The sequence below is a fragment of the Salvelinus alpinus genome, chromosome 1 (assembly GCF_045679555.1).
Source record: "Salvelinus alpinus chromosome 1, SLU_Salpinus.1, whole genome shotgun sequence".
NCBI classification, from domain to species: Eukaryota; Metazoa; Chordata; class Actinopteri; order Salmoniformes; family Salmonidae; genus Salvelinus; species Salvelinus alpinus.
The window spans coordinates 52,368,196-52,387,843 of record NC_092086.1 but is presented as its reverse complement, the minus strand read 5'-3'; the positions used below and the strand labels follow the sequence as shown (position 1 = coordinate 52,387,843).

At 44.9% G+C, this 19,648-nt stretch overlaps 1 protein-coding gene across 2 annotated transcripts; it reads left to right on the top strand.

The window, feature by feature from the left end:
* Positions 1–5,686: 5,686 nt before the first annotated feature.
* On the top strand, positions 5,687–19,587 carry LOC139580112 (TANK-binding kinase 1-binding protein 1-like). 2 transcript variants are annotated; one of them, XM_071408649.1, is made up of 11 exons: positions 5,687–5,786; positions 12,981–13,237; positions 14,241–14,369; positions 15,133–15,237; positions 15,579–15,729; positions 15,811–15,992; positions 16,181–16,242; positions 16,435–16,544; positions 16,833–17,335; positions 17,469–17,729; positions 17,924–19,587. In XM_071408649.1, the coding sequence occupies exons 2-11, from the start codon at positions 13,004–13,006 to the stop codon at positions 18,050–18,052; spliced, it is 1,866 nt and encodes a 621-aa protein (XP_071264750.1). In that variant the 5' UTR covers positions 5,687–5,786; positions 12,981–13,003; the 3' UTR covers positions 18,053–19,587. The 2 variants fall into 2 exon arrangements, with proteins under 2 accessions (XP_071264750.1, XP_071264748.1); XM_071408647.1 differs by having other exon boundaries at positions 16,178–16,242.
* Positions 19,588–19,648: the final 61 nt, after the last annotated feature.

Genomic DNA, 19,648 nt, shown 5'->3' with positions numbered 1-19,648 from the left:
TGAATAACCATGTATTAATAGACTGTAAATGGCGTATACTTATTAATAACATCATGCTTGGAAAAGATTGGCCCAGTACACTGATCTCTCTTAGAAAGCCCCTCTCCCTCAACCTCTCACCCAGTTAAAACAACCCCCCCTCCCCTTCTACCCAGCCCAATATAGTTTGTTGACATGGAAAAGACAAGCTGTGGTCAAGTGGGAAGTGCCATGGTAATAGACATTGGGATGCCAATCATTCAGCACCCAGTGAAACCCAAGCAGTGACAGGGCACAATTACATATAAGGAGTCAGAGATGGTTTTCTTGAATTTCCTCTTGAAGGACAATCAACATCATCAATCAATATATCAATCAATGTATGTCTACCTAGTACCTAGTAAACATTTGCTTTTTCAAATGGTAAAGTCATGAAATATGCATGTACCATTATCAAGATATTTCTGTGGAAAATCTAAAACATCTTTAGAATTGCAGACTCTAAGGCGACACTGTGGAAACTGTGAACCTGAGGTGGGTGAGGTGTCTACAGGCACTGTAATCAACATGTTATTTATGTATCAGGATTGTATGGTATTTTTCTTTGGCAGTGCACATTTTACACCTTGGAGGGTCACTGTGTGACATTAGTACACCTGTCTAGACAATCTGAAATCACATATACAGTATACAGTTGAAGTCGGAGGTTTACATACACTTAGGTTGGAGTCATTAAACTCGTTTTTCAACCACTCCACGAATGTCTTGTTAAAACAAACTATAGTTTTGGCAAGTCGGTTAGGACATCTACTTTGTGCATGACAAGTAATTTTTCCAACAATTGTTTACAGACAGATTATTTCACTTATAATTCACTGTATCACAATTCCAGTGGGTCAGAAGTTTATACACTAAGTTGACAGTGCCTTTAAACAGCTTGGAAAATTCCAGAAAATTATGTCATGGCTTTAGAAGCTTCTGATAGGCTAATTGACATCATTTGAGTCAATTGGAGGTGTACCTGTGGATGTATTTCAAGGCCTACCTTCAAACTCAGTGCCTCTTTGCTTGACATCATGAGAAAATCTAAAGAAATCAGCCAAGACCACAAAAAAATTGTAAACCTCCACAAGTCTGGTTCATCCTTGGGAGCAATTTCCAAACGCCTGAAGGTACCACGTTCATCTGTACAAACAATAGTACGCAAGTATAAACACCATGGAACCACGCAGCTGTCATACCGCTCAGGAAGGAGACGCGTTCTGTCTCCTAGAGATGAACGTACTTTGGTGTGAAAAGTGCAAATCAATCCCAGAACAACAGCAAAGGACCTTGTGAAGATGCTGGAGGAAACAGGTACAAAAGTATCTATATCCACAGTAAAAACGAGTCCTATATCAACATAACCTGAAAGGCTGCTCAAAAACTGCCATAAAAAAAGCCAGACTACGGTTTGCAACGGCACATGGGGACAAAGATCATACTTTTTGGAGAAAAGTCCTCTGGTCTGATGAAACAAAAATAGAACTGTTTGACCATAATGAACATTGTTATGTTTGGTGGAAAAAAGGGGACGCTTGCAAGCCGAAGAACACCATCCCAACCGCAAAGCACGGGGTGGCAGCATCATGTGTTGGTGCTTTGCTGCAGGACGGACTGGTGGACTTCACAAAATAGATGGCGTCATGAGGAAGGAAAATTATGTGGATATATTGAAGCAACATCTCAAGACATCAGTCAGGAAGTGAAAGCTTGGTCGCAAATGTGTTTTCCAAATGGACAATGACCCCAATCATACTTCCAAAGTTGTGGCAAAATGGCTTAATGACAACAACGTCAAGGTATTGGAGTGGCCATCACAAAGCCCTGACCTCAATCCTATAGAACATTTTGTGGGCAGAACTGAAAAAGCGTGTGCGAGCAAGGAGGCCTACAAACCTGATTCAGTTACACCAGCTCTGTCAGGAGGAATGGGGCAAAATTCTACCCGAAACGTTTGACCGAAGTTAAACAATTTAAAGGCAATACTACCAAATACTAATTGAGTGTAAGTAAACTTCTGACCCACTGGGAATGTGAGGAAATAAATAAAAGCTGAAATATATAATTCTCTCTACTTCTATTCTGACATTTCTTATTCCTAAAATAAAGTAGTGATCCTAACTGACCTAAACCAGGGAATTTTTACTGGCATTAAATGTCAGGAATTTTGAAAAACTGAGTTGAAAGGTATTTGGCTAAGGTGTATGTAAACTTCTGACTTCAACTGTATATACAAAAGTATGTGGACATCCCTTCAAATGAGTGGATTCAGCTATATCAGCCACACACGTTTCCTGACAGGTGTATAACATCGAGCGCACAACCATGCAATCTCCATACACAAACATTGTCAGTAGATTGACCTTACTGAAGTGCTCAGTGACTTTCAACGTGGCACAGTCATAGGATGCCACCTTTCCAAGAAGTCAGTTCGTCGAATTTCTGCCTTGCTAGAGCTGCCCCGGTCAAATGTAAGTGCTGTTATTGTTAAGTGGAAATGAACAACGGCTCAGCTGCGAAGTGGTAGGCCACACAAGCTCACAGAACGGGACCGCCGAGTGCTGAAGCTCCTAGCACATAAAAAACATTTGTCCTCGGTTGCAACATTCACTACCAATTTCCAAACTGCCTCTGGAAGCAACGTCAGCACAAGAACTGTTTGTCGTGAGCTTCATGAAATGGATTTCCATGGCCGCCCACACGCCTCAGATCACCATGCGATATGCAAAGCGTCAGCTGGAGTGGTGTAAAGCTCGGCAACATTGGACTCTGGAGCAGTGTAAACGCGTTCTCTGGAGTGATGAATCACGCTTTACAATCTGTCAGTCCGACGAACGAATCTGGGTTTGGCGGATGCTAGGAGAACGCTACCTGTCCGAATGCATAGTGCCAACTGTAAAGATTGGTGAAGGAGGAATAATGGTCTAGGGCTGTTTTTAATGGTTTGGGCTAGGCCCCTTAGTTCCAGTGAAGGGAAATCTTAACGCTACAGCATACAATGACATTCTAAACGATTATGTGCTTACAACTTTGTGGCAAGAGTTTGGGAAGGCCCTTTCCTGTTTCAACATGACAATGCAATATGAATGGGCTCCCGAGTGGCGCAGCGGTCTAAGGCACTGCATCTCAGTGCTAGAGGTGTTACTACAGACCCTGGTTCGATTCCAGGCTGAATCACAACCGGCCATGATTGGTAGACTCATAGGGCGGCGCACAATTGTCCCAGCATCATCCGGGTTAGGCCGGGGTAGGCCGCCATTGTAAATAATTTAAAAAAAATAACGGACTTGCTTAGTTAAATAAAGGTTCAATTATTAGGTTATTTTTTTAAATGCCCCAGGGCACAAAGCGAGGTCCATACAGAAATGCTATGTAGAGATTGGTGTGGAAGAACTTGACTGGCCTGCACAGAGCCCTGACCTCAACCCCATCGAACACCTTTGGGTTGAATTGGAACGCCGACTGCGAGCCAGGCCTAATCGCCCAACATCAGTGCCCGACCTCACTAATGACCGTGTGGCTGAATGGAAGCAAGTCTCCGCAGCAATGTTCCAATATCTAGTGGAAAGCCTTCCCAGAAGAGTGGAGGCTGTTTTTGCGGCAAAAGGTGGACCAGCTCCGTATTAATGCCCATGATCTTGGAATGAGATGTTCGACAAGCAGGTGTCCACATACATTTGGTCTTGTCGTGTATATCCTGCCTCCACTGCGACTCCACTAGGCCTAGCTAATGACTAGAGACTCAAAAGCTCAGACTAGTAATATTCCATTTATTTCCATCCAACTCAACAGTTTAAATGAAGTTGAGAAGACATGAAATGATTGGGAGAAGTGCTTTGAGAAGTGCATTTGATTAGCACAGCGGTATGTCCTGGATGGTGGAAGTTGACACTTCATTTAGACACGGATAGTCTAAATGCCCATATACTGTAAATAGATTGTATGACTGTGAGATAGGCTATAGTTTCATATTGGTGGATGAGACCTTCTTGATTACGATGGAATTAGATAGTGTGAGACAAGCTTGTAAAGCGTAAGGGGAGTTCCGTCTATGTGGCACAGGCTCAACTGCAGGAGAGGGTGGATCAAGGTCAGGTGGCATTTTTAACAGTTAACTGTTTTTAACAGTTTGGCCAAACATAGAATTTGCATGCATAGAGTAAATACCATGCTCTATCAGGTGGAGAGGAACCTAGTGTCTGCTCTATCAATTGCGTTTCTTGTTTTGATTATGACATCTAACAGATTGCGGTGACTCCAGAGTCAGTATATTAAGTCAACATACTGTACATGTTGTTTACATGCCATTTCTATATGTGTGACATTTGCTTTGCTCTTCATAGGGGTTTGATCTTCTAGTAGTAGGTAAGTAGCAGGCTTGTGCAAGCTAGAACATCTCATAGGAGCAGGAGCCTATCTCCTGTTTCTGTAGCATGAGGCAGCTTGATGTACAAGTACACCCCCTGGACAGGACACTAGCCTATCACAGGGCCTTACCCCAAATATATCCCCTTAATGTTTGTGCTGTTTAATCAGCTTCTTGATATGCCACACCTGTCAGGTGGATGGATTATCTTGGCAAAAGGAGAAATGCTCACTGACACAGATGTAAACAAATTTGTGCACACAATTTGAGAGAAATACTCTTTTTGTCCATATGGAACATTTCTGGGATCTTTTATTTCAGCTCATGAAACATGGGACCATCACTTTACATGTTGTATTTTTGTTCATTGTATTAAACATGGTCGCCATCTGCTGGCTATATTATATTTCGCATGCAGGACATGTGCCACAGAGAGAAAGAAAGAGAGAGAGAGAAAGAGAGATAGAAAGAGAAAGAAAGAGAGAAAAAAAGAGAGAGAGAGAGAGAGAGAGACAGAGAGCGAAAAAGGGAGAGTGATTAAGTCAAGGTGGTCTACGGCCTGAATGGATGAATGGAGTCTGAGAAGTGGAAGGGAACCCTGTCGACAGATAATGGCGACACTGTGCAGTCAACAAGCACCACCATCTGCAATGACTGCATTATTTTAGAAGTTCAAATTGGTATATGTCCTGTGAGCAGATACATTAGGGACACTGTAGCATGTAATACATTTTCTACAAGAGTCCATATCTATTTTCCACACAGTTGACACACAAATAACATCTAGAAGCCCTTTCATTTCAATACCTCGTAACTTTGCATATCTGGATCAGAGAATGTATTCTCATAAAAATAATCAAGCTCCATCACTCAATGGGGACAGCATGAATAAATAAAAAATGGCCATAATTGAGATAAAATGAATCATCAATCTATTTATACAAAAATCTAATCAAGCTTCGACGTCAGCACTTTGTGTCAGAATATATTTTTTTCTTCTGATTCAGGCAGTTATGCAACCAGGGACACAAAGAGATCCATGAGACGAAGAATGTGACAATTGAACACTACCTATATGATATGGGGATGTCATGCTTATTTTTTGTTGCTATCATTTTGTTATATTCTTGGTCATAAACTCTAAAATGTCGGTGATCTTCTGATATGCAACTCCTTTGCCATATCTGAACGCCGCTCCAACCCAGTTCACCGTCTTCTATTGGTAAAAACTGCTCGGTTCATCACAGAATGGGAGTGTAAAGAGGGGTTGGGGGGGGGGGGGGGGCGTCGCGTCACAAGCATCCACAATCCAACCATTGTCGATGTAAACCGCAAATGAACGGTGGCGTTTTGACCCCCTTTCTCGCTATGGGTTTTTCACAGCATCTCACGAGGACACGTAAGTATATCGTGGTATTTGTTTGACAGTGTTTATTGTTGTGCCTTTGTAGAGTCTTTTTTTAATTAAACAGGTGTTAAGTAACGCTCACGGCAATGTTTTTTAAAAAAATTATAAAAAGAGCTTGACATGAGGAGGAAGGGGAAAAGCGCGAGCTCATTGTTTTAGTTGGGAGAGATGGAGAGAACAGCGTCGCTCTATACATCCATGTTGTAGACTAGGCTAGCTACTGATTGCGCTACAAAGTGAGAATGGCAACGAGCACTGGTGTCTTGCCGTAAGGAGAGAAACGATATAGATGCTCTATTGTGAGTCATCACAGGACAAATGTAGTCTACACAACCACGAATAGCATACGACGTGGTTGTTGGTTACGGAGATATTCATGCACGTGATTGATTGTTGTGTTTTTGGTAACTGTCATGACATAACTATATTATTGTCCCAATGTTGGTGCTTGTGGCTTTGAGAGATCAGCACTACTGTACACTGGACAGTTCCCGACTGGTTTAGCAGCGTATACAAACTTGCGCTGTTCACTTGCTAGTGGTGCTGAATGCTCATGTTGACAATGCTTCAGACCAAAATGGTTCTCTCACTTATCATTTATTTAGAAACACAAACGTAGCCTACATGCTATAAACGAAGTTGCCTTGGTAACTATGTCTATGAACCACCCCTATATAATAACAGGCACCGAATGCATTATACACAGGTAGGTCAACGGAAGTTTATTCAAATGAAAATGTCCTTGATCAAACATGGTGCTTGACATTTTTGTTCAGTTATGTAAACACCATGCGTAGGTCTTTCAATTGTCTAAGTTGTCCTGTTTATACGTTGAAATGTCCCTACTATGACAGACCGTGACCATCGAAAAATATGTGCCATTAACAAAGACAGCTGGACGTGCATTTGAGGAAACAAACAGGCAGAATCCGTTAAATCAGAGGAATCGATCCTTCTGTGCATGGTGTTAACGCGCGCCTCACTGGTCACTGTGAGTAATTGACTGTCCATTAACCACCCACCGAACCAGTCAGAGGCTGTTAGCGAAAGGATCAGCTAACGGAACCCGCAGGGAATAGCATCTCTAGATGCTTGACATTCGGCGTCGGTGCATAGCCGGTAACTACTGTATCTGGGGGTACTTTGGAGAGTGACGTGTTGGTATGAGAGTGTTATTCAGTAAACTTATGTTACTAGTAAAGGTAATGCCTATCGCTGAAGTATATTTTAGTAAGAAATCAGGTTTGCCTAAAAGTCATGGCTTGATTTTTGTAGCCGCATCTATTCGATGGATTTCAATTATTTATTTTGATACAGCTGTTTATGGAAACGTTCAAGGTTAAGTGTCCGGTGTCTTGCTTAAAGGTCTAACATCACTTAATGTCCCTCCTGAAATCAAGTAGGCTATTTGGACACCTTCTGTTCTCAGACCACTAAGGCCTTCCATTACAGCAGCAACAATGCCACAATGATGATGTAGACATGTGCGCATAGCAATATTGAACATTCCTCATTGATCTTTCAAGCCCACCGCTTTCTGGATGCATTGTCACCAGTTGCTTTTCAGTGTGTAAGTCAAATCCATTACTGGAGAAGACCGTACAGATAGGCCTGTACAGCACTTGATGCATGACGAAGCATGCTCGTGGGCCATTGACAGTGATAATGATTATAATGTAGTCTATTATGTAACATGTTCCACCAGGCCTACTGTAAGAGAGGTTAAGGGTGTGCGTTCCAAGTGGCACCCAATTCCCTTTATAGTGCACTACTTTTGACTAGTGTTCTGGCCAAAAATAGCACACTATATAGTGAAAATATTGCCATTTGGAATACAACCTATGTTATATGGAGGTGAGACACCTCACCCACCACCAATTGTTGTGTTGTGCCTTTTGGCTGTATGATTGCGTTGGTTTTATTTTGTTTGGAGCACCGCATTCAATTGGGGCTCGTTGTAATGTGAAGGTTGATGGGAACGGTTGGCTTTCAGTACGTAAAACACGTGTGTGTGTGTCTGTCGTATAGATGATTTTCTGCACAGGGCTACAGTGGATTAGGTTGCTGGCTCGTTGCACACACACCTGTCTCGGTGTGTCTGTCCCTGTCTGTGTCCCTGTCTGTGTCCCTGTTTTTCTGTCCTGTCAGAACTAGGTTACCCATCTGCCCCTCACACGCGCATATGCAACATCTATTTAAGCTGTTGACCGTGTGTGTGTGTGTGACCCCTCCCCCCAGTACTGGCCTCAGTTCTCCCCTCACATGTAGGACAGTGCCAATCCTCAAGGACACTCTCTATCCTTCCATCCTCTTCCTCTCTCTCCCCCTTTCCTCGTTTTGCTTCATCTCTTTCCCTGGGTTTGTCCTCTCATCTCTCCCTCAAATTATATTAAAATATAGAAATGCATTCCTTTCAAAAGACATTGTTTTCCTGCCATTTGTTTGTCTTTGCAAGGACCATGTACATTCTAAGGGCTCGATTCAATCCCTAGTGCTGGAGACGCGCTACAGCGCAATATACATTTAAAGGCAATGTTTATGCGTTTGCCGAGACTGCATTCATGGTAAATGCTGCAGATGTCGGCTCAATCGGAAATTACCTTTAAAGCTAGCTGAAACATACATTTTTTTAAACTTATAAATTAATGATATATACACATTGATTCTTGAAGAATGTAACTTACACATGCCTCATGAGCTTAGTTCAACAGTCATACCCCACCAGAACCCAAAATATAAGCTTGTTTTACTCCAATGTTTATTAAAAAAAAATGTAAATATAAACAAACACTCTATATCCTCAAAACGTGCATCCGTAGCTCTGTGAATGAATTTGAGAGTGGTTACATTTCCACAGGCCCATCCATCAGCTTTTTACCAAATCAGAGACGGGGTGCCTGCTTCGTTTCCGTTTCTATGAAGGATTCAAGCTTTAAAGTGTCCAGTCCTGTACCTTTTAAGTGTCAACCTTTGGCATCATTCTGCATACACTGAAGTGGCCATTATGATAGATGCAGCCATCCATCTATAAAGTATTTGACCTAAGTGCCAGATTATAAGCAGCAAGGAAATAACCAATTTACTAGAGCAGAGTTCAACGTTCATCTGGGGATTACGTGTAGGCCTACTGGGGATTACGTGTAGTCCTACCTGAAAACCAACTCACTGGCCTTGTGGTCAGTGTCCCCACCCTGAGATTGAAAGAAGGTAAAAATGGGACCCGATCTCTGCGTCTCTGCTTGGCACTCAGGATTAAGGAGATAGATTGGGTGTAAGGCCCTGCGATAGACTAGTGTCATGTCCAGGGGTTGTACTTGTACATCAAGCTGCCTCACACTACAGAAACAGGAGATAGGCTCCTGCTCCTATGAGCCATTCTGGCTCGCTCGTGCAAGGCTACTTGCTTAAGTATAACAAACAAATACAGCACTGAAGTGTACTATGATGCTAAACCATTGCAGTAGCTAGCTTACAGAAGCATCGTGCTAAACTAACACTGAACCAAAGCGTAGACGCATATTGAATCTCTACAGTACATTTGGCTAGGCTAGTGTTTGCTCGGGGCATCCATTCTGGCTGATATCCGGAACATAAAAATATGAATTAGCCATGTGACATTGACATATGGGCTTGTTCTGATTGGCCCTGGGGGGAATGGGCTCGCTAGCAGCTCCTGTTTGACTGTCGCTACTCTGTCCTCTGCTTTCGCAACAGAGAGAGGACGTGTGTGTGTGTGTGTGTGTGTGTGTGTGTGTGCAGTGTGAGTCAGTGAGTTGAAGCATGTGTGGGTGTGTGTGTAGGTGTTAGTAAATGCATGTGTGTGCGTGCGTGTACTGTGTATGTGTTGTGTGTGTCAGTGAGTGATGCATGATGCATGTGTGGGTGGGTGTGTGTAGGTGTTAGTAAAGGAAAGATGCTTGACCTTTCTCGCCAGAAGTATAACTGTCTCCAGGCTAGGCTTCAGTCGAGGTAGAAACGCAAACCACATGCAACCAAAAGGAGACTTAGAGAAGAGGAAAAGTGGTGCATATTTAAAGGGATTCACATGCATAGAGGCACAAACCATATGTAAGCACATACATGGGTGGGTCCACAGAAAATGTTGGGCATCCCTGACTTAAAACTTTTGAACTTGCACACTGTCAAGTGTTTTGATATTCTGTATTAGAAACAACTCTTTGCTCCTGCCTCAGTTCCAGAAACCCGAACAACCAACAAAACCCCATTCTTAACAGACTTTATTGTAATGCTCTGGTGTACAGTAGCCCTAACCAACTCATTAATCCAGTTGTCATCAGTCTTGCACCCACCCAGCTGTCTCCTCCCTCCGGCGATGAATACGTGATAGAGACTCAAACAGCGGCGGGTTGGCAGGGAACGTCTCCCGCTGGGTTGCATACACTTTGGGTTATAGGGGCTAATCCGCCATTGAAAGAATAACAAAGCGGGCACCCTGCCTCTGTTTTGGTAAAAAGCTGAAAGATGGGGCTGGTGAAATGTAACCACTCTCAAAACTGACCATGCGTGATATTAAATGTATAGTTTTAACCATGTTTTTTTGGGATATACAGTGTTTGTTTACATTCACGTTGTTTAAAAACATTGGAGTAAAACAAGCTTATATTTGGGGTTCTGATGGGGTACGACAGTTGAACTAAGCTCACGAGGCATTTATAAGTTCTATTCTTCAACAATCAATGGGTCGACACTGAGTGTACAAAACATTAGGAACACCTTCCTAATATTGAGTTGCACACCCTTTTGCCCTCAGAACAGCTTCAATTCATCGGGGCGTGGCCTCAACAAGGTGTCTAAAGTGTTCGACAGGGATGCTGACCCATGTTGACTTCAATGCTTCCCACAGTTGTGTCAAGTTGGCTGGATGTCCTTTGGCTGGTGGACCATTCTTGATACACACGGCAAACTGTTGAGTGTGAAAAACCCAGCAGTGTTGCAGTTCTTTCAAATCGGTGCGCCTGGCACCGACTACCATAACCCAGTTCAAAGGCACTTCAATATTTTGTCTTGCCCATTCACCCTCTGAATGGCACACATACACAATCCATGTCTCAATTGTCGAACGGTTTAAAAATCCTTCTTTAACCTGTCTCTTCCCTTCATCTACACGGATCAAAGTGGATTTAACAAGTGACATCAATAAGGGATCACACCTGGGTTCACCTGGTCAGTATATGTCATGGAAAGAGCCAGTGTTCCTAATGTTTTGTACACTGAGTTAGGGTTGCAAAATCCCCGGGAACTTTCAATAAATTCCCTGGTTTCCCAGCGATCCTGGTTGGAGATTTCTGGATTTCCTGCTTATTCCCTTCTTATTCGGGGGAATCCTCCAACTGGGATTTCAGGAAAACCAGGGAATTTATTGAAAGTTCCCGGGGATTTTGCAACCCTACACTGAGTGTACATCATTGATTTAAATGTTCAACAATGCATGTTGCAACTGCAGATTGCTCCTTTAACTCAAAAAGCGGCTCGTCTCCAACGGGTGAATCTCGTGGGCGTTACAGGATGCAACGGCACCACCCACCTGGACCATTGGGGCAGCAGCAGTTCCCGAGCTCCAGGGACAAGGGTGGTTAGGTGGGGGAACAACTGGTTTATGTCTGTTAACATGGTTTCAATGCAATCCAATTCAACTTTTAGTATTATTCATCCCAGAAGGGGCAATTGTGCTGGGAAAGACTTTGTAAAACAAGGTCCCAGATTGGTTTCTAGTGGTCACTTTCTTTTTGGGGTATACTGATGTCAGAGGAGGGATGTTGACCATGTGGGTACTCAGAAAGTGACTTTAGGGAGCTTTGACACACGTGGTTCACCATGGTACCTAAGCTGGAACGCCTTTCTTTCATTGGGCTGTTTCAATATCTATTCATGCCTTTGCTGTGGAGATGTTGAATGATGTTGAATCAGAAATGAGAGATGCAGCTGGCAGACCCAACAACATCAAAAGAACACCACTCTCTCGGGTCTCCTGTAATTGTAAATATATGAGCCAAGCTGAGCGTAACGACAGACTATGATTCAGCCCTTCAGCCTTTGCAGGCCAGGGGACTTCAGCATGATTATATGTATATGTATGCATAATGTATAGTTTTTTTTGTGTATGTATTTGTTTTTGGAGAGGGGAAGGGGAAAATAGTTCAGGGGAATATACGTACATTTTCTATATGGAGTAGTATGGATACTTTAATATTGAATATTTTATCGTTACAGCGTTGGCCACCTTAATGTGTTTTGGACTGGGAAACCTTCCACATACACAAGCAATGGCTGTCTGTATGTGACAGTTGGTTTGGCCTACATCTAGGCTAGAGCACACCATGACGCATCTATATATTTCTTCCGTTGAGTATTCCAGATTTCCCGACCGAGTGGGGAGAGGGAGCAATAGAAGAAACAAGGTGTTTTTTATGTTTCGGGATGTGGGATGGTATAGCAATCATGGCAACAGCCAATCGGATTTAGCCGGTGGCAGATGGAGCGGGCAATGTGTAGCCTAGCCCTAGACTGTGGACAGACTCTGCTGGGCAGGTTTAGCACACGCCCACTCTATATGCCCCGTCGACCATGGCTCTCACTCACACCAGAGCTGCGCCAGGGCCCGTTGCTCTGCCATTTGAGCCTCGTTAGCGCCCCCTTCTGCGAGGAGAGTGCTGGCGGAGAGAGGGTAGCGCCGGAACGACCACAGCCTTCTGTTCTCTCAGAAGGCCTGGGGACAGTAGTGTGTGTTCACTGAACTGGAAGAGGCCTTATGGGTGGCGCAGCTGCCCTGTTGCTTCTATGCTGCGACGAGGTGATATCCTTCCTGTTATCCTAGCCTTCTATGCTAGAGGGCGCTGTGGTCTGTTTACAAGTCAACTAACATGAGTTACAGTGTTGTTTGATGTTGTCGTTGAAGTGATTGTTCTTCACTCCAAAATACCAGTTTTATAAGATTCCTTGAAATGTGTCAACGCAATCTGTTGTGTTTGTGTAGATCCAGCTATATATGTCTCAATCCAACATGAATGGGAAAGAAGAGAGCATTTTCTGAATAAAAATCTAAAATAGTTTCCAAATTACACCCATTTGGGACACAGACAAAGATTGGGTATTGCAGTTCATAACATTAGTATTACAGAATGACTGGCTCTAATGACTTACCCTCCTTCCTGTGTGTCCCCTCAGTTAGCCACTGACCTGCCTGAGGGATGGAGTCCCTCTTTGGGGGCGAGCTGGGCCTCCTGGGCGGGGGCGAGGGGCTGAGGGATGATGGCTGCGGCTTGGGGTCGGGGGTCAACTGGTCGGCCTCACCCATCCAAGACGACATGTACCCCTCCCACTTCGCCCTGGCCGCCGCCTACCATGACATCAAGACGCGATTGGCCAGCCTGGAGCGAGAGAACAGCAGCATCAAGAGGAAGCTGAAGAACTATGAGGTCAAGGTAGGTTGACTGATCTGTTCATGACAGAGGTTACGTCCCAAATGGCACCCTATTCCCTTTATACTGCACTACTTTAAAGGGAAGTCCTATGGCCCAATGGGGCCTGGTCAAAAGTAGTGCACTATATAGGGAATAGTGTGTCATTTGGTTACACAGACATTGATTGGTCAGATAGTATGCAACACTGATGTTGTAGGTCTACATCAGCCTTCCAATGTCCCTTTTTGAATATTTGTAAAAGGCATCCCCCTTAAAAGGATAGTTCGGGATTTTAGCCCTTTATCTTCTTCCCCAGAGTTAGATTTACTCTGGATACCATTTTTATGTATCTGAGTCCAGTATGAATGAAGTTGGAGGTAATTTCGCAAGAAAATGCTAACTAGCCTAGCACAAAGACTGGAAGTGCTAGTTATTCCCATATACTTCCAGTCATTTCGCTAATGCTAGTTAGCAAATGTGCAAATGCTAGTTAGCAACTTTCTCAAAACTGCATGCAGATACATAAAAATGGTATCCACGAGTTCATCTGACTGTGGGGAAGTAGATAAAGCTTCATTGCCAAAATCCCAAACTATCCCTTTAAAGGTATCACTGATTTTACTTGACTGAATTGGTAAAAGCTATTCTATGGAACCTGTGCTTTTTCCTTTATAATTGAGTTCGATCAGTGATTACTCACAGGAGAGGAGGAAGGAAGGGTTGATTTTGAAAGTATTGAAACATTCAGGCATACCTGAATGAGGCCATTATTCAGTTGAAACTCACAGTGGAAAAGCTTGTGGTAGAGGAAGGTTATTTTCTAACCTCTAATAATAATCTGACCTCGACTTGCACTGGTGTACTCTTTTTTTCTTCTCCTTTTGCTTTTTCCATCTCCTATCTTTGTGCTGTGACACTCCGTGTCCTATTCTCACTGTCTTCCTTTGATCTACTTTCTCACCTACTCATCTCGTTTTCCTCCTCTGTCCTTCTCTTGTACCTCTCCCCTCCTCCTCTCCCTCAGTTCCCTATGATCAGTGAGTTTGAGGAGGAGAGGACCCTACGGTGCTGCTCCTGTGAACTCAAGGAGACCAGCCTACTGCAGTCAGAGACCACCAACCTGCAACAGAGAGTCAACTCACTCACACAGGAGGTGAGACATGGAGGGAGAGAGGAGGGGGTAGAGGAAGAGAGGGGAGAGTGAGGAGAGAAGAAGAGAGGGGAGAGTGAGGAGAGAAGAGAGGGTGGTGAGGGGAGAGAGGTAGGAGAGTAAAATAGGGAGGAGAGGAGAAAAGAGGGAGAGGGGTGGGAGGAACTGCACATCGAACACATTTTCCTTTCTCCTACACTTTTCCTGTAATGGCATATTTTCTCTATTCCATCCAACAAATATGACCACTGCCCTGGTGAGAGGGGGGCTATTTGGGACACACCCTCGCCGCAGGCTTTACTGCACGTCCGTAGAGAGGATGGCAGTGTGGCACTTTGGATTGCAAGTTTACAAAAAAAAAGATGCTTCTTCGTTCAAGCGTATAAAACTTAGACTTTCTAATATAAAAGATGGGTAAAACAAAAATGTTCCTTATAATTCCTCTAATTCTAATACCTTATAAGTGCAATAAATGAAGGCTGTTTTGTGCAGTAAATTCAAGATATCATATGAGTAAGTGCGAGTAAGTGCGGTCAAAAAACTATACCGCTCCCCCGTCTAACCAAGACTCCTCCCCGTAGGCCTTACTTCCTCCCTCAAATAACTTTTCCTCCTCCCATAGCCACCGCACCGGCCACAAGGGGGGTATAGTCATCTCCAATAATGGCTTCACACTAATAATTCAACTTATAATGCTCTGGTTATTGTATACAAATTGGCTATTTGGCTCTAACGTTTCCCTTTGTATATCTCCACTTTCCCTCAGCTCCAGAAGAGTAAAGAGCGAGAGGAGAGACTGGAGGATGTGATTCAGGCCTATGAGAAGATCCACATGGAGAAGAGTAATGTTCAGAGAGACCTGGACAAGATGGTGAGACGCAGCAGGAAACAGTGCCCCCTCCTGGACACCATGAGTAGTACTGGTAGAGCGATGTCGGGAGGGGACAGTATTATAGGCTAAAGCATTATAATGAAATAGAATCCTTTACATACAAATTTAAGCAAACACTATATTGACAATCAGTTTTCCATCAGCAAGGTACCTCAGAGGTGTGTGTGCGTGTGTGAGACAGATTGTACCGCTACCTGCACACGTGTATGTACCCTACATCTGTGTGTGTGTGTGTGTGTGTGTGTGTGTGTGTGTGTGTGTGTGTGTGTGTGTGTGTGTGTGTGTACCCTACATCTATGTGTGTGTGTGCTCTCCATCAGACAACACTAGCAGAGCAGAACATGGAGCGTATCTGTGGTCTGGAGTCAGCTCTGAGGCAGAGGGAGGGGTCCCTGCAGAAACTCAGTGCTCAGCTGCACAGCAAGAACATTCATTACCTACAGCTACACACCAGTCTGGACGTGCCTCGTGGTGAGTGTGTTTATATGTTTGAGTGAGTGCGGACGTGTGCGTGTGTGTATGTTTCTCACTGTACCTGGATGTGTACTACAGAGCGGAACGGGCGGGGTCCGACCCTGCAGAGCTCTCGTAGTCTGGACGCCGTGTCCGATCTAAAGCTGCAGCGGTTGGAGGCGGAGCTAGAAGGGGCGCGGCAGCAGGCCCAGGGGGCGTGTCAGAGAGAGACGGAGATGAAGGAGGAGCTACAGAGGCTGCAGCAGGATGTACAGACACAGGTCAGATAGTGACACACACACAGGAGGTTGGTGGAACCTTAATTGGGGAGGACTGGCTCATGGTATTGGCTGAAGCGGAATCAGTGAAATGGTAACATTACATTTGCTACGTTTCAGCCATTATTATGAGTCGTCCTCCCCTCAGCAGCCTCCACTGACACACACACACGTCTGTCTCTGTCCAGCAGGAGGTGACCACACTCTGTGAGCACTGTGACGTGGAGTGGATAAAGAAGGCAGGAGATGAACAGTGAGTGACAGCTGCCCAGCTAATACTCCTGGCATGTAGCTACTGTATGTCAGTAGAATAACCACGTCTCAAATGGAACACTATTCACTATTTAGTGCACTACTTTTGACCAGGACCCATAGGGTGTGGTGCCCTATATATGGAAAAGGGTGCCATTTTGGACACTCTCCTAACATTGTCCCTCCTGTGCAGGGTGAACCTGGCGTTGGCCTACACTGAACTGACAGAGGAGCTGGGTCGTGTGAGAGGTCTGGCTGTCAAACAGACTGAGATCCTCAGGAAGGCATCCCACGAGCAAATGGGTCAGTAGAAAACATGTGAATATTAAAGATTGTGCTCCATATGCACGTTGAATGGAGTGGAATTGCAGTATGCCCAATGAGGGTGCCAATAAGGACACTAATGTGATAATAAATGCGATTTAGCAGATGCTTTCATCCAAAGCACTTAGTCATGTGTGCATACATTTTACGTACTGGTGGTCCCGGGAATTGAACCCGCTATCCTGTCATTGCAAGCACCATACTCTACCAGCTGGGCTAAAGAGGCACCAATGGACTATAATAACCATCCCATTCTCTCTCCTCCAGTCCTAAGACACTCCCCAGCCCCCCAGCGTCGCTCCCCGGCCTCCCAACGCCCCTCCCCAGACCACCTCCACCCTCACCCCTCTCCCTCTCCTCCCCTCTCACCTTCCTCATCCCCTTCTGGTCCCGCTTCCTACTCCCCCACTGGCCTCTCTTACTCACCCACCGGCCCAGCCTCCTACTCCTGCCGTCCAACCAGCCAACGGTTGCGTGCCCGCTTCCAGGGGCGCCGCAGCTACTCGGAGGTGGCCGACTCGTCTGCCCACCAGAGGCCCCCACCCAGGCTACTCCGTGACCCAGTCTCCACCCTGCCCAAGCCCAGGAACATGGGGGAGCCTGGGGCCTACTCCCGCCCGCCCAGGGTTACCCTGGCGGGGCTCCCCCGGCCGGCCTCGGCCCGTGGAGCTGTAGGAGGAGGTGGTGGTGGAGGAGGAGGAGGGGGAAGCAGCCTGAGCAGTAGTCCCCATCACCATGACCTGGAGCAGGGCTTCCCTCTAGCTGCAGAGGTACACACCACATGTGTATATATAACTTATATAACCTTATTTTATACATTTTTTAAACCCACCACTCGTTTGGATGAGTTGTATTAGGGAGTAACATTTTAAAACATTAAAATAAACATTTTTATCCACAAAGGGGTGCCACTTCTGTCATCTGGAGGATTCCCCGGCCCCCACTCCACTGGTCACCCCACCCCAGTCGTCTGATGATGAGGAGGAGTGGAGATGCCCATCCCCGGTGGCCAGTCCTCCCAGGACACTGGGGGTCATGGGGGTAAGCTCACGGGAACCCCCTCCCTGCCCCTCCTTCTTGGCCCCAAATGGCCCAGCTACTCTCACCTGCCACCTGCCAGGGTACCTGGACGCAGACCACGCCCAGTCCTGGCCATCCATCAATGTGAGTTGTTGCTGCTAGACTTCAGAGCTCAGTAGTGTATCTCAATAGCAGTAATAAATCAGAGCATCCTTACATGACATACAAATAGAAAACCAGATCTTCAGTTATTACAATGAGTACATTTACAGTGTTTACCTTAGAGTTGAGTGTTTACACATCCTAACGGGTGCCGTTCTGTGATTGGCTGCCTGCAGTTGTGGATGGAGACAGAGGAGAACGACGCCCGGAGCTGCCCGCTGTGTCAGCTGACCTTCCCCACCGGTTACCCTGACGACGCCCTCATCAAACACATCGACACGCACCTGGAGAACAGCAAGATCTAACCGTTGCCCCCAGACACAGATCTAGGAACAACTTACCCTGCCAAATTCTAACCTAAACCATTACCAGGAAAACACATAACCGACCTTAGTGTCCAGAGGCGAATTCGTCCTACTCCAGTCTGCTTCGCGTCATGACTCTACCTGCTGAAAAAAATACAGGATTTACGATGGGCTCACCCTCAATAAAAGTGACAGCACCACAATTGCGGATCCCCTTTGCAATATGGCACTCTAGAGGAACAGACTCCATCTAACTGTAGAGAGGTGATACTGTCAAGCCCCTAGTCGTTTTCTAAACTGGAAAGTTTCCTTACCTCCGTTTTTGACCGTTAGTTTAGGGCTATAACAAGGGCCAGTGCTGTTTCTGAATGCTCCCTATCTCGCCCATGTTGTCAGGTATGGTCTTTGACATGGTTACCTCGCACTGTTTTTAAAACCATCAGTAAATGGGTCACACCGCTAACTACATGCTTTATCATAAAGTTTACTCTCCGTCAAACCAGAATGAAGTCTTTGCCCAGACTAAGGGCATATTCATAACTGGAGGTACACAGCACTTTTTTTGAATTTAGTTCAAATGGAAAGAAGAATGTTCTTGAATCTTGATGAAAACCAATCTTTAAGTGAATGAATTATAGTATCTCACGTGTCTTCATATAATTAAATTAAATGAGTCAAGGATGACAATCAGAGGGGTTGGCGATAATAGCTATAAATGGTTGAGCTATGGCGGTATGTCAAGGACCCTGAAACAGGGATAGGATGGACCACTATAGGTACCTCATAAGAAACTCCTTTGTATATTGACATTCAGGGATTCATGACATTGTACCGCAGTGATTAAAACTAGGGTAATAACAGGCTGAATATGTTCTGGTTTTGTAAGAGCTGTACAGTGAATCCAGGCTGTTGTTCTCCGTGGATGATGTGTGAATCTCAGAATACTGAAGCTTTATATGCAGTCATCTCCGGTACTTGCCTACAGGTTGTCAATACAATTTAAAACCGAACGAGGGAGGAATTTGACAAGATACACAACACATTACCTGAACATCTGCTGATTTCTCAACTCAGCCTATTCTGAAATTTGCACAGCAATCAATATGATCCGAATACACTGGATGGGGGATCTACCATCAGTACATTGTTTTACGTCAGTCGGCACTGATCAGTCGGCCGAGGGACGAGCGTCGCGCAGGGTTTACGCCACCAGTCGGAAGACAACGCCATTAGTATAGACCCCATAGACGGTAACACTACCACGATAACAAATTGCGGGATCGCTTCTGGAGGAACACCAAGACACTCTGCCAATGAGACAGAACAGTACGGAGCTACATGAAATCGGAGATGACGGAATGACATTTGAAAATCGACATGAGCCCATGTGTTCACATTGCATTCCAACACACTACAGTATTCATTTTCTGAATCTTTTCTTCCTTCAGTAGAATCATGAGGTTTAGTTTACGCTTTATATAGTCATCTTTCGGGTTTTCTGTAACGCAAATAATAAAGACTACATTTCAAAATGATGTAACTGGTTGAACTGTAGCTTATCTCGGTCTTCAATGACTAGTCTGTTGAACAGCAACT